Source organism: Pygocentrus nattereri, chromosome 17 (assembly GCF_015220715.1).
Source record: "Pygocentrus nattereri isolate fPygNat1 chromosome 17, fPygNat1.pri, whole genome shotgun sequence".
NCBI lineage: Eukaryota > Metazoa > Chordata > Actinopteri > Characiformes > Serrasalmidae > Pygocentrus > Pygocentrus nattereri.
This window is the reverse complement of record NC_051227.1, coordinates 162,501-177,934: the sequence shown is the minus strand read 5'-3', so window position 1 is coordinate 177,934 and position 15,434 is coordinate 162,501. Positions and strand designations below refer to the sequence as shown.

The 15,434-nt window shown below is 42.5% G+C and overlaps 1 protein-coding gene across 7 annotated transcripts in view; it reads left to right on the top strand.

Moving 5' to 3' along the window:
- agfg1a (ArfGAP with FG repeats 1a) overlaps window positions 1-15,434 on the top strand; it is a 61,969-nt gene that overhangs the window by 27,612 nt on the left and 18,923 nt on the right. For 3 of the 7 annotated variants that reach the window (XM_017686082.2, XM_017686081.2, XM_037546393.1), the window contains exons 3-7: window positions 6,983-7,098; window positions 7,516-7,678; window positions 8,599-8,749; window positions 11,358-11,489; window positions 13,549-13,620. In XM_017686082.2, coding sequence (XP_017541571.1) covers window positions 6,983-7,098; window positions 7,516-7,678; window positions 8,599-8,749; window positions 11,358-11,489; window positions 13,549-13,620 — 634 coding nt within the window. The remainder of the gene's footprint in view (window positions 1-6,982; window positions 7,099-7,515; window positions 7,679-8,598; window positions 8,750-11,357; window positions 11,490-13,548; window positions 13,621-15,434) is intronic. The other 4 variants (XM_017686083.2, XM_017686085.2, XM_017686084.2 and 1 more) reach the window with 2 other exon arrangements.

The following is a 15,434-nucleotide window of genomic DNA, read 5'->3' as shown; positions in this document are numbered from 1 at the left end:
TACAGAGACTGTTTTTGAAGGGGACAGATTTAAACCTCTGAAACTTGCAGCTGTACAGAAGTGCTTTTCTAAAGTGGAGCACAACCTGCTCTCCAGTAATGCAGCATAGCAACCTAAAGCATGTCATTTAGGATCTGGAGTCAAGGCATCTAGATTTGAATGAGAAAGATGGTTGAAAAAGTAGCTCTGTCTAACAATGGAATGAAATAAATAAATAATAAATTACACTTTGATACAGTAAATTAAATTTAGTTAAATGCTCAAAAAATCCTGACCTGCTGCCTGGTCATAACTGTGTTCACGTTTAAGAAAGCAAAATGATTGACAGTGGCGTCTCCCGGGCAGTGGAAGTGACCTGTGATGCTGCCGGTCGGTGTGTTTCAGGCCTACACGCATTTGAACCTGAATATTGGCTAACTGCTGGACCGTATATCTAAAATTGAGGTCACACAAGCTCCCGGGCGAGTGGGCAGAGCCATATGTGCAGATGCTGTGGAGACAGGGCTCATATGCCTTACTGCCCGTCACACCTGTACAATTGTGGGGACACACTGTTTTGTTGGTGTGGTTGAGGGCTAGCTCTAGTAAATCTCCATAACGAGCATGATTAACACATTTACAAACGCTTAAATAATACACCTTCTGGGAGTTTCCTCACCAACGTCGCAGATGGATGTAGATGGTGAGAGGAAAATCCTGAAAATGAGTAAACATAGGCTTTAAGTTCCGGTTAATAAATGCAGCGTCTTTAGCAGTCGGATGGAGAGCGCACTGCTGTTCTGCCTCGTTCTACCCATCTGTTTCCCTTTCTCATTCCTCTCTCTCCTTTGTTCTTTTTCCACTCCTCCCTGTGTATTCCACCATCTCCACATTGCTCCACTTTTTTTTCCTTTTTTTTTTTCCTCAACCTCAGCCTGTGTCTCCCTCCAACCCCACCCCCCCCACAACCCCCCGCCTCCCAAGAAAAGACATGAAATGGCGCAGCAGTAAGAAATCTCTCTCGCTCTGGTCACTAATCATTCCCTCCGTTCACGTGTACACACACATTCACGCAGCTCAAAGCAGGCTATGATGTGCTTGGGGAATTTCGTGAGGGCTGAGTGTGTTTGTTGGGTATGTTTGCCAAGTACCAGCCATATTCAGACCACTCGCTCCTCCTCCTTGCGCTGATGATTCTGATGGGTTATTTCTTGGCTGCTGTCTCTCTGTACGGGTTTCACTAGTTTAGAGCGGCTGGAGTTTGAACTAGTTTTAATTAGGCTCTTAAAATAAAAGGCTGTTTAGCGAGGTCCACTTCTTTCTCGTCTTCTGCCGTTCACTCTCGAGACTGTGAAGTGATAATGTGGGTCTGCTGTTGGGTCTTACATGATTAATCGACTAGTGCCAAGGTTTCAGAAGAGTTTGTGTCTCAGAGCATTGTGCGAGTGCGAGCGACTTTGACTGCTTACATTGATGGCGTCTAAATGGTGCCACTGTCTCTCTGTGAGAGGATTCAGTGTCACTCAGTCTTTGATTCGGTTCGACTCAAAGGGCTGGGTTGTCGATAGGCCCGTTACGATTGTTGCGTAATCGCATATCGCAGTTGTTTGTGCTGAAGCTGACTTAAGTTATTTTCCACAGCTGTTAGCTTTCACGGTCAATACATCATGACCAACAGAATGTGATTGGCTAGGAAGAAAGAAAGCTTTGGCCAATTTGGTCTCAATATGCTTGTGCTTCAATAGATGCAGTGAACAAAAAGGACAAAATTGTTGATCGTAGTTATTTGTATGGCACTTAATCGTGAGCTAAAGTCTCACGCTTCCATGGTAAAATAATCCCTCGGATTGGTGGAGAAGGTCTTATATGGGGTTCTATATAAAGGCACTTTGAAAATCGTTCGGTCTAGCACCAAAAATCTGATCTGATCTTATGTTAAGCTTTATTTCTACAGCAGCTAATCAAATAAAATCAAGGCAGAGCATTTAAATATATTCGTTAATACACTTTAAAAATTAGTGAATAGTCGCAAAAAACTCTTTTACTGCTTTTGCTGAATTGGTTATGCTTTTATCTCATAAACCACTGTGTGACATCATCAGATGCTATGAATACTAATAATAGGTGGGGGGAAAAAAGCGGATGACCTTTTTAGACGTACATTCGTATATTTTAGAAAAGCAGCAACTATTCCACGTTCCGGTTAAAAATGAAAAAATTCAAAAAGCGAGTACAGAAGCATGTTGTACAATGTAGAAATAAGTAATACGATGTAAACATTGTATTATCACGTCACAGTTTATCTACATAATCACAGCATTGTTTTTTTTTTTAAGACCAAGATATTTCCCATTTTATTCTTTCCCGTCATTGTAATTTTAGCACTACGTGGGTTGGTCTGTAGGGGGAGCTTTGCGCTCGCTGCTTGTCCTCAAACTTTGGCTATGAGTTTGGCTTAGGCTGAATACTGTTGTTTTATTGGCTCCCCACCAAACTTCTGCATGAATTAGGGCCTCGTGTAAATGGGGTAATGTGTATTCAAACCACTGCTGGTTTCATGAATCAGGCGTGTTAATCATTAAAGGCAAGCAGCACTGATGAATGAGGGCTGTTGTGCTGATGCTGATTGTCCTGATAGACTCCTAGTTATTATAGAAAAATATAGTGAAAATATTAACTGTTGCGCCTTTCAGTGTCGTGTGCGTGCAGACCTTTGGTATTTGTTTCAGATCACGGACAGACGTGCATGCAGGTGGCGATGAAGCAGAGTCTGAAAATATAACGAGGTGCTCTTAATAAGGTTCCACTGCATTACAGCGCTAGAAAGGAATCTGTAGTTCTCCTGCCAAGCTGGCTGTTAATGGCGAAACAATAGTATGTCTATGATGGGAATACAAAGACAAATTGAAAAGGTGCCAGAAGAGAGAATGCGAGTGGGCATCTTCCCTAAGGAAAAGGTAGTTGCCATGGTTATGAAGCGCTCACTGTCTGTAAGAATATGCCAGTGAGCGGAGAGTAGCGCTGTTCTTGGACCGCTTTTTGCCTTTCGTGTACAAAGAGGTACGGCCGTATAGACGTCCGCGTCGAGTGCGGGATCAGAAGAGGCTCTTGCGGCACTGGGTTTCTTTTGGTTTTGCTTCCTTCATCAGTTCATTTGCATGCTCTCTCACACGCTTGCTTCACGCTCACCCTCCTCTGCCTGGTACCTTCCCTTTTTTTCAGCATAAATGCTCTTTTTCTTTCTTTCTTCTTGCCTCTGGTCCAGTCTGGGCCCATATTCTTGAAGAATTTCAAAGTATGGAATGCTGATTTAGGATTAGATTAGTCCCCTGCTTATGGTGGGTTTTGGTCTTAAAAAAACAGACCCTGGATCAACTCTCTCCTCTAAAATACTCTGAATGGCTGGCCTTGTTGTGGACCATGAATGGTCTTTATGGAGCCCTGCAGCCTTCCAGCGTGGGTCAAATTCTCTTAGTGTTTTTGCTTCCAGGTGCAGTTTTTCGTCTTTCAGTGTCTTGATTACTTCTGGCTTTACGTCAAGATTGAAGATCTCTCGAAGATGCTACTATAAATTCTGTTAAATTTCCTCACAAGTAGATATGAGTTTTGATTGTGCTACTGAAATCTGTGTAATAAGCTAGTGCAGGAGATTTAACACATCAGTCTGAAAATCAGAATCTAAACATTTCCTTTCCTGGCTATAGACATTAAAATCACATTCATACTCCTCCTCCAGCTCCGCATCCTGTCTCAGGAACACGGCGCCTGACCTCAGCAGTACATGTGCTATACTGTTCAGACAGAAGATCATTAGTTTGAAATGCGATAGTGTGTGTGCTTGTACTCTTACAGAGTTATACAGATCAAGTTCAGTCGCAGATCTCATGGCTGGGATTCATGTAACTCTTTCAAAGATTTGGCAGAAAAACAACAGGCACATGCAACAGTGTGTGTATATGACAGTCATTGGCTGTTTAACCTGTACAGCCAAATGGTTTCCAGGTCCTTATTGTGCCATTTCGTGCTGGTTTGAGCCCGTTATGGTCAGTTAGTTTGAGCAGAGCCTGGGCTGTGATGGGTGGCATCTTTAGTGTTAGGTTGGCCCTTAGGCCACAGCTCAAAACGCTACGGAGCAGGTTTGATTTCTCAGTTCTGTGTCTTCAACACCAGTTTTCCACTTGGCTCTCTCAGACATGAGTTTTTATCGTGTGCACTAAATAGGAAACATTGCATAGTGGTGTTTGACCAATCGCTTCCTCAGATTGTCCAAACTTTGACGTGTTGGCCAAAATCGAGCCTGTTCTGTGGTGACCAGAGCTGTTCGTGTGCTAAGCTAATGCTCAGAAGCTCTTGTCTGCTGGTTAGCTCCAGTTAGCATTCATCGTGAGCTGGTTTGACCTTTCTGTTAAATGGTGAGTTGAAAGCCATGCACTGCTAAAATTTAACCGGTTACAGCAGAAACCATCTAAACGCATTTGTTTTCGGTTGAGATGATCCCGGCTGTGGCCCACGGTCAGAACCATCAGCTCTACATTGGAAGACAGGCCAGTGGTCCTGATTCCTCTGCCAGTCCTCTGCCTCTTGCTCTCGTTCATACAGCTCATGTATTCTTTCTACAGTGGAGGCTCTTGAGGGGCGCTGTCGTTTTCCACTGCTTGCTCATTTATCCACATCGAGTGTATTCAGCTTAAAAGCTTGAACGAGAGGGCTACGTGCACAGATCCTGTCGTAGCAACATGCAGCCGGGCTTCAGTTACGGCTACCAAAGGGTCACAGTAGGGCGGGGCAATAAAACGATAACTGTAACGGTCGCCATATAACTTTTCCTCGATAGAGCGATGGGAGGCTAGATAAATGTTTGATATACGCCATTCTCACTCTTCCAAGTTCAACGAAAGCCCTGGTGGTATTTTCTGCTGTCGCCAGGAGAGGGCGAACTTCCGAATTAAGTTTAAGTGACCCTTATTAGTCCCACAACGGGGAAATTTCACCTCCGCATTTAACCCATCCGTGAAGTGAAACGCCACATACACACTAGTGAGCACACACAGCCTTATCCACGGCCCCCGAGGAGCAGTTGGGGGTTAGGTGTCTTCCTCAAGGACACCTCAGTCATGGACTGTTGCCTCTGGGGATCGACCCGGCGACCTTCGGGTCACGAGGCTGGTTCCCTGACCTCCAGCCCACGACTGCCCCATGTTTTTCGGCATGATTAGAGAGGGAGGGGGCAACGAGTAAAAATTGGTCACAACTTGGCAACATCTGAAACTTGGAGTTATACATTGCCTGTTTGAGTGGAGCGACCGGTGATCTGTTCTCCTGTGACGTGACGGGATAAGTGGTGTAGCTGTGCTAACCTACAGCGAACTCCCCTCTTTCCATACATCCTAACTAGCTGTTTAATTTAACTTCAGCCGTGTTCAATCACAATCCTCACAGCTACAGTGCCGTCATGAGTCATATTTTAGCATTACTGCATTCCCAAGCAATGAAAGTGAAAGAAAGGAGGGAGTTCATGTGAGTTACAGCCCTGATTTAAAGGAAAGTAAACGGGAAGCTGTGAGGCATTGGAGAGCGGGAGAACGCTGTCTTTCCAGGCTAGCTGTTTTTAGTAGCTGGCTAACTTGAAGCAGCGCTCAGTCACTGATGTATCTGAAAGGAGGACTCTGTTTGACGGGTGTTACATATTTCGGTTCAGCCCTCAAACTACCAGAGAAATCCAGTAGCTGGTGTTTGAATACCGCGATATGCTCTGACATGGGTGTGGTATGGGCGCTGCCAGTAAGGCGGCGTGATCATCAGCGACAGCCGAGCCAGCTAACGTCTGCTGTTCGTACCAAGTCGACGTCGTTGAGAAACGAAACGGTTTAGCCTTGTTTCTGGCCACTTGTTTAGCCTTTGTAACGGGATCGCCGAGCTCTCGTCACCAGACCGCTGAAATAATTGGTTTTCTTTCCTAAATTATGACTATTATAGAAACGGCAGCCATGCTTTTCCAGCTGATATAAACAGCCAATCAGACACTTCCCACTCTCCCATGACAGGTTTGTGAAGTGTTCCACTGTTTGGTGAGTGTTTTGTTGTGTTTCTGACCATAAAGGATAGTTTAAAACAGCGATTAACCACCCAGGAGCAAAAATCAGCCTTCAGACTTAAAATAATGATATGCCATTTACCGCGTTATGTATCCATATGAATTTTGTTTATCGTAACCCTTTTGGCCATATCGCCCAGCTCTAGGTCAAAGTAGGAGAAATTGTAGTTCTTAAGTGTTTGTTTAAAAAAATGGTGTTGCTGATTTGCAGCATTAATTTCGGCAGCTTTAATTTCTCCAGGGTCTGATTGCTGTGTGAACAGTTTACACCGATGGAACTGTGTGTTAATTAGGTGTTATATAGATAAATATTTTTTATTCCACATTAAACATACTGTACTGCTCTAAATCCAGCTGGACAGGCCTAATTTTGCTCCCTTTGTGATGATGAAGCTGTTACTCAGTGATCTGTAAGTACAGATAAAATCCACAATATGCTAAGAGAGACATATTGTAGATCATGATAGTGAAAATAGTTATGATGGCGTAATGTCGTCAAATTGTCCACCCTTGTTGATAATTGAGTTCAGTTTTGGACGACTGGAATTTATTGTGTGCTGTGCTGTGCTTTAAGGAGGGATTTGTGTCTGCATGAGTTTTGTGTCTGCAACCCGTTTTAAAATCTGTGAACAGTTTTGGAAATTGAGTTTTTCTTTATGTAACTGATGAAATGATTAGATATATTTGACCCATAGAATAAGCTTTTTAGAAAACGGTGATTGCTTACGAGTTTATCCGAATGTGCCGTATTTGGAGGATGTTTCATATACGGATAAGCTGTCTTGTCCCAGTGAATGAATGTCAGCCTGGCGTCATGTTTTTGGCAGTGTGTGAGAATTCGGTGTTATAAAAATATTTTTCTATCTCTTTTCTCTTTCCTTTTTTCTGCTTGACTGTGCACTCATGCAGGTATGCAAACAAATATGGTTGGGCTTGTACGATGACAGAACCTCAGCCATCCCGGACTTCAGGGAACCTCAGAAAGTCAAAGAATTCCTCCAGGAAAAATATGAGAAGAAAAGATGGTGAGCAAGGACAAGACATACCTATATGTAGAATATGGTGTTATTTCATGCAAGGTTATCTATAGTCTAGCAGGTCATGCAATGGAAAATGGATTTCTGTTTAAAAAAAGAAAAAAGCCCCCCCAAAATAAATAAAACATCATTAAATTTCAAAGATTAAAGATTTCGTGCTCTGTTATAGTCTACAAAGTGCACCCTCGTGAACTGACCTGTTGTGTGAGCAAAAATGGTTTAAAATAAAACGTTATTCTTAGTGTGAATACACCCCTCTAAGGATTTAAACTGAGTTTTTAAAATGTGTTTTAGAGCCTGGTTTGTTTGTTTGTTTTTGGAATGAAAATGAATTCTGGCCTCAGTTTGACGGGTCATAACCCTTGGGCAACTTTAACATCTATATTTTTCCTCTCATTTTGTCAGGTATGTTCCTCCAGAGCAGGCTAAGGTAGTAGCCTCAGTCCATGCCTCTATTTCAGGCTCGTCAGCCAGCAGTACCAGCAGTACTCCGGAGGTGCGGCCCCTCAAAACCTTGCTGGGAGAAACGGCACCGACCCTGCACCTCAGCAGAAACACACCTAGCCAGGTAACACGCTCACCTGTAGATGAAGCACAACAGCAGCACTTGATGATCATTTCAACGCGTGTTGTCATTGTCTGTTATATTAGTAGTGCAGTAAACTGTTGTTTTGGTGATCAGTCGTGATTTCAGGTGAGACACCGCAGGAGAACAGTGTAATGTTTTAAAGCAGAACTTATCACAATGAATCATTGCTATTATTTATATCTGCTAATCAGAATTCTTAAAAAATAAACAGATTAAATATGATCTTTTCAAATATGCCTAAATTTATCTGTTCTTTGGATTATGTTAATCTAATTTTGATTGTCAGATAAACGTCAGAGAAAGGATTTCACAGAACAGGTTATTTAAGTTCTGTCTACAGTTCAATCTACATTTTAAGAGGAGACCTGTTGGGTCCAGTTTCTCACCCAAAGGCTGAAAAATGGTTGTGGAGACAAATCATTTATGTCTATAATGTCTTATCTTATTGTCTTAAAAAAAGTTGATGGCAATCATGGCCTTTTTAATGTTGGAGAATCTGTAGGAGGCTGGAAATCAGGCAAATTTCTCAAGAATACTGCATATTTAGCTGGAAACATCTTTTTATCCATGATTGCATGCAAGTTTGTACAAAAAGTCACTTTCCACAGTTACCGTCTTTGCTCATATCTGAAATAATTCCTACTGTCTTGATAGGACATGGATTTTAAATAATGTCTAGTGCAGGATGCCGAACATGGAACTATTTTGGGGTTCTACACACAGTAGAACATGCATGACTGTCAGAGCTGCACACACATCTTGTGTTTTCTTGATTGCCTCTCTGTCCTCACTAAAGTGTGTTCTGTGAATGTTTTGTTTTGTCTCTCCCTGTTCACCGTAATTTCCCTTGCTCTGTCTGAAAAGTTTTGTTTTTTGCTTGCGTGTTTTGTCCCTCTCAGTCCCCTGTAGTGTCGCGTACTCAGTTGACTCAGCAGGACAGGAAGTTTGATCTACTCAGCGATTTGGGCGGAGACATCTTTGCTGCTCCACCCTCTCAGTCCGCAGGCGGCGCAAACTTCGCCAACTTCGCACATTTCAATAGCCATCCAGGTAAAAAGGCTCACAGTCATGAACACATTTCAACTGGTCTCTCGCGTTATCTGTCTTTATACCTCTGCACAGACGCCGCCCGTGGGCGGCGCGTTCAGAGCCCGCGGCGTGTTCACCATTAAACTAGTATGGAACGAATATGACCAGGTGAAGTTAACACACACACAGTGAAATCAACTCTAATCTTAGCCTCTCTAGCTGAGCCGCTGTGCCAGGGATGTTGGTCATATTTCAAATGAAAATAAAAACGCAGCAGACCCTCCGTCTCCTCCCGCTGTCTAGCGTGTTGCATGTGAAAGAGTCCGCTTTGTTTGTGTGGCAGTGAACATACAAGAATGGCCAGTCTTTTAGGGTGAGCCTTAGCCCAACATGGACTCCTGAAGGACCCACCTAATGTGTTCTGCTGCATCAAACGAGGCCACAGTCAGGGTCTTGACCACAAAACGAGCAAAAGAGGAGCTGTAGAACTAATACTTTAAAGTTTCTGACCGGTGTCTAATGAATGTAGGCACTGTTGGGTTGTAAAAACTAGTGAAATGAATGTTGGGGGAAAAAACATGAATATTTAGTATACAGTCCGGTTTGGGTCATGTAGTATACAGAGACACAAATGGACAGAAAGTGCACCTATATGGTATATGGACCTGAGAATATGGATGCAAGTAGGCAGCCCGAGTACATTCCTGAGAATATAGTGCTGTATCTTTAGCTGAGTATATAGATGACTGGCATGACTACAGGCAGTGGGATGTCTTGTGTGCAGCTGTGCTCAGCCAAGGAGCTAACATAAGTGAGCAAGCTGGCTTACTTGCCTACTGTCAATAGTACAATAACAAAGATAGCAATATTAAAATAGTCTCTTCACTGCCTGTGTGTCATACAGTTTCATGTGTTTGTTTTGGGCCAGTATGGAAGAAATATTAAAAGATTTGTGCTTAGAAACTGGTTAATTAGCGTTTCTTCAATGTTGGTCATTCAGGGCTGCTGCATGAAGGGTCACCTTTCAGGGGTCAGCACAGCCAAAATGCTGAATTAACCTTCACTCAAAAAATGGATTCGTCCTGGAAGTCAAAGCGAAAAGAAACAATTTATTATAGTTAATACGGTTGGAACTGAAATAATTTGCTAACCGTATTGGGAATTATGGGATGTGCACCAGCACACATCATTTCCGTCTTATGCTTTTCATGGAATGATGGTAAACAAAAGGATTTCTCTGTCACACTTACTTGTGTAGACGCATTAAAATTACGATGGAAGTGACTGGACTGGCCAGGTAAGTTAGACGTTCTGTGATGCCCATTTAAAGGAATTGCAAGGAAGCTTTGATTTCAACCCACAAGCTCTCCAACACGACTGCTCTTTATAGTATTGCCATGGTTGCCAAAACACCTGTGAAGTGCAGCTGATGTTGGCTGTTGTACTACCTGAAGGATAATGTCACCACAGTTCATTGTTGTAAAATGCCACAGTTCTTGTCCCAGCATTAATAGAAGTTAGCTCTGGAGCATACACACTTTCAGTGCCTCTACAGACACACATCATTGTGAGCATCTTTACGGGACGTTGTTCGGGTCAGTTTTGCTGTGCGAGTATGTAAGTATGTACGCATCTTCCTTTTTGTCCATGCACCAAGGGCGCTAGTGTGCGTGTCCTCTCCCTTGCACTGTTACTTTTTGATCATTTGAGCAAAGCCCATTCATACGCCATGCTGTCATAACTCATTACCATCATTTTGTTTTTGTGTCATCTTTCTACATCAATGATTCCGTCTCCGTTCAGTCTGTTTCATTGAACCAAGGTTGATATCTACTGGTTTTGATTATTTACGCTTGCTAAACGTCCTGAACTGAGATGAAGCCGAGTTTCAGAGCTGTGACCCATTAGCCCTTATTCATTCAAGTTGCTGAAAAAAGCGCACAGATTTGACCACTTTAATGACGTACAAGCAGCCCTGCAACTGATCCATGAAACTTTTGTACGACATGAACAAGCAGAAATTTGGGTGCGAAGGATGATTCAACATCAGTGCATGAAATCAAGCGCTTTCTTACCAGCGCCTCATTTACATGTAATTCATGCGAAGTATGCCTTGTTCATGCAGATGTTTCAGTAGGGAGCCAATAAAACATCAGCCAACAATGTGTTATAGTTTCTCACGGTAGTAGAATATCGTGATTGTGTGATTTATATATTGAAATGCCACGTTATTGCAGTCTGTAGATTTCTGCACTACCGGTGTTTTGTATATTTTATTCATTTGGTCATTTCAGGAGTATAAAACAGAAGTACAGTGTAATGAAGTAGAACATGGAGTGGTAGTTTGTTTAATACACAGTGAGCATGTAAACCAAGTATATTTGTACTGGTTTTCCGTGTGGATAAGTTCTTAGAATGATTATTTTCTATATATATTCCAATTATTGTTATTACAGATGATATTGATAGTAGATTTGGTCACACAAGGTTGATTAGCCAAAGATAAGTGATGAATATCAAAACTGTCAGTCAAAATTGATGAATAAGGGCCATCGTGTTCCTACCATCTCTCATTCCTCATCCGACTTTCCTTTGTTTGTGTGTTTGTTTTGTTTATTGTGGAATCCAGCATCACAGAATGCTAATGCTAGCGCAGACTTTGCTAATTTTGATGCGTTTGGGAGCTCTGCTGCTGCGGCTGCACCGAGTGCTGCGTTTCCCCAAGCCCCACAACAAGCAACATTTCAACCTGCACAAACAGGTACCCCCACACACACACACACACACACACACACACACACACACACACACAGCAGTCCCACTAGCACCACGTCATTTTACACAAACATCACACACTGGGTTTTCAGCAGCCCTGTAAGCACTGTTTGTTTATAATATTATATATTCATATTGAACAGCCCTAGTGTGACACATTATATGTCAGGAAAGTAGAAATAGATTTAACTGGGTATTAAACAGAAGCTGCAACTAAATATAATATCAAATACTTCTGCATTTAGACCTTTGGGTTTTATTATATATTAGAAGTTGCTTTTTCTTCTCACTTGTCAAGTTATCCCAATCACAACCTGAGGCTCATCACTCCATGAAATCTTACTAACTGTATTGCATGTGGAGATTTGGTGTTCTGGTGCAAAACTTTCATTATTATTAATTAATTAATTAATTTTTTTTAGTAACCCATTTCTTTGTCTCAGTAACATCTAGACAACCACACATCCTTTCAGACTCATAGCGATGTTCTCTGAGAGAGAGAGAATGAAAAGGTGATATATATATATCACTATATTGATAGTGGAGCTTAATATATTCCCTCGCCCCCAAGACCACCCCCTCGGTGGTCTACTAGGTCTTTTTGTAAGAAGTCCCGGTTTGGACTTTTACCATCTTTTCACAAATCCATTTTTATACCTGATATCTTCAGAAATATCTCCTTGAAGCATTTTAGATGTGCATTTAAGGAATAAATTTTCATTTTAGCTGAGGTTTGTGGCTTGAGGATAGTTGCTTATGTGACTGAGCGTCTCTTTGAAGGGGAACGTAATGGAGCTGACTCCTTTGGGAGGGCACAGCTGTGACTCGTTGGATTTAAGAGTTAAAGTGGCAGTACTGTGAACAAAAGAAAAGAATGGGTATATTAAATGTTTTTTATATATTAAATGTTATTAAATATTTAAACGTGGGGGATTCTTTAATGTTCTGTTAAGTATGTTTTCTGCTCTTTGACACTGAAAAGTAAATAACAGGAAATTAAATAAATGAAAGGTCGTTTAGGTTTTATTTGTTTTTTTACTTACTAGTTAGTTGAGGGCCTTCATAGGCTCCAGCACCCCCCGCGACCCTGAGGGAGAAGCGGCTTAGAAAATGGATGGATGGATGGATGGATGGATGGATGGATGGATGGATGGATAGTTGAGGCTGTAGTAGTTTTGAGCTTTTGTGTGCTTTATAGTTGGTTTTATAGCAGAGTGATTGTTACTCACTCTACAGCGGGAGACCGGGCGTCTAGCCTTCTTCACAGGACGACACCACAGTTCTAATATCCGACAAGGCCAAGTCAGTCTGATTACATCACTCTCGCATTGTGCCTGAGTAATATTGTTTAATTCTTTCTTTTAATGCAGGCCTTAACAATATATTTATTGCAGACACTCATATCACAATAAAATGTGATTAGCACTGACAAGCACGTGCACATTTCACTCCCAACAGCTCCACAAGCACCATTTCTTCCTAAACAAACAAGCATGCAAATGTACATAGACATACTGTATTCTCATCAGCTCCACCTACATTTTTACATCATTCTCCTCTATCTCTTCAAACTCCAACAGCCACAGCGTGTAGCACAGCAAAGAGTGTGAAAGTTTGGTTTTTGTGAATGCGTCCTGCGCCGTGTGGTCCCTCATTTCGCTCTTGCAGTGTTTTTTCTTCATCACAGCATTAATCCTGTGTTTAATGATGCCTGATTGGTACCGTAGTGCCTTTCCCTGTGCATTTGAATTTAAAGCCGAAATCCTGCTTTAGCACCGAAACTGCATTAACTTTTGGTGGGTGGGTCTAGACACTTTCCTTGCCTCTGATTGGCTGTTTTAATGTATCTGTCATTTTACTTTTCCATTGCACCGCTTCCATTTTATTTCCACCCTTACCTTTTATTGGTTTAATCCCTTTTTTAACCTTAATTAAATCTTAATTTTGTTTACTTTCACGCTTTCTTTCTTTTGTCTTCTGTTTTCTCGGGTCTTGTCATCACGCGCTCTCTTGTTCACTCATTTGCCCGTGTGTGCACGCGCCAGTGCTCTCCGCTCTTCCATCCAGTCGCAGTGTGGGAGAGTTCCCCTCAGTGCCGCCCCTACTGGCCACTCACAGTAAGTCATGCATGCGTGTGCGCCTTTTGTGAGCTGCACTCGTCTTTTGGCTTTGAGACGTTGGTTTCATTCAGCTGCTTATCTCTTGACTTGAGACGCCCTTGAGTGAGCGCTTGTGTGAGTGTGTGTCTCCACCCAGCAGGTCTCTGCACTTGTCTGATAATGAGTCGCAGTGCCCCTTTTCACTCTTGCTTATTGTATTGGGCTGTTAAGAGTGTGTGTGTGTGTGTGTGTGTGTGTGTGTGTGTGTGTGTGTATTAAACGTGGGGGGATATGGCCAAAATATAACATTTACGTTTTCACAAAACATGGTTTCCTTAACAAAATGCATTAGCATTTATACATTTAAAATAAAAAATAGAAACAATCCACAATTTTCCTGAAAATTCACAGGGGGCTGCCACAACACCTCGTTATTTTTGTTTGCTGTTTTTCTTAAAGTAGTGTTACCAAGAGAATTCCTAGTGGGGTGGAGAAAAGGTCTGGTACAGACTTCAGGCTTCACACATGAGCTTGGGTGGTGTACTGTTGTTGGATGCCACAGCAACATTTAGTTATAGTTCGAACTTCAGCAGATTCGAAAAATTTTGTCCGTGCCCTGTGTGTTCCACTCCGTGCCACAGATGAAAGGACTGTAGAAGTCTCTGTGTGTGTGTATATATATATGTGTGTGTGTGTGTGTGTGTATGTATGTATATATGCATGTATGTATATGTGTGTGTGTATGTGTGTGTGTGTGTGTATATATATATATATATATATATATATATATGTATATATATATATATATATATATATATATATATATATATATATATATATATATATATATACACACACACACACACAGCTCAAAAAAATAAAGGGAACACTCCAATAACACACCCTAGATCTGAATGAATGAAATATTCTCATTGAAGACTTTGTTATGTACAAAGTTAAATGTGCTGACAACAAAATCACAAAAATCATCAATGGAAATTAAATTTATTAACCAGTGGAGGCCTGGATTTGGAGTCACACACAAAATTAAAGTGGAAAAACACACGACAGGCTGATCCAACTTTGATGTGATGTCCTTAAAACAAGTCAGAATGAGGCTCAGTATTGTGTGTGGCCTCCACGTGCCTGTATGACCTCCCTACAACGCCTGGGCAGCTCCTGATGAGGTGGCGGATGGTCTCCTGAGGGATCTCCTCCCAGACCTGGACTAAAGCATCCGCCAACTCCTGGACAGTCTGTGGTGCAGCGTGGCGTTGGTGGATGGAGCGAGACATGATGTCCCAGATGTGCTCAATCGGATTCAGGTCTGGGGAACGGGCGGGCCAGTCCATAGCTTCAATGCCTTCATCTTGCAGGAACTGCTGACACACTCCAGCCACATGAGGTCTAGCATTGTCCTGCATTAGGAGGAACCCAGGGCCAACCACACCAGCATATGGTCTCACAAGGGGTCTGAGGATCTCATCTCGGTACCTAATGGCAGTCAGGCTACCTCTGGCGAGCACATGGAGGGCTGTGCGGCCCTCCAAAGAAATGCCACCCCACACCATTACTGACCCACTGCCAAACCGGTCATGCTGAAGGATGTTGCAGGCAGCAGATCGCTCTCCACGGCGTCTCCAGACTCTGTCACGTCTGTCACATGTGCTCAGTGTGAACCTGCTTTCACCTACTTACCATCGTCATGGAGTCGGTTTCTAACCGTTTGTGCAGACACATGCACATTTGTGGCCTGCTGGAGGTCATTCTGCAGGGCTCTGGCAGTGCTCCTTCTGTTCCTCCTTGCACAAAGGCGGAGGTAGCGGTCCTGC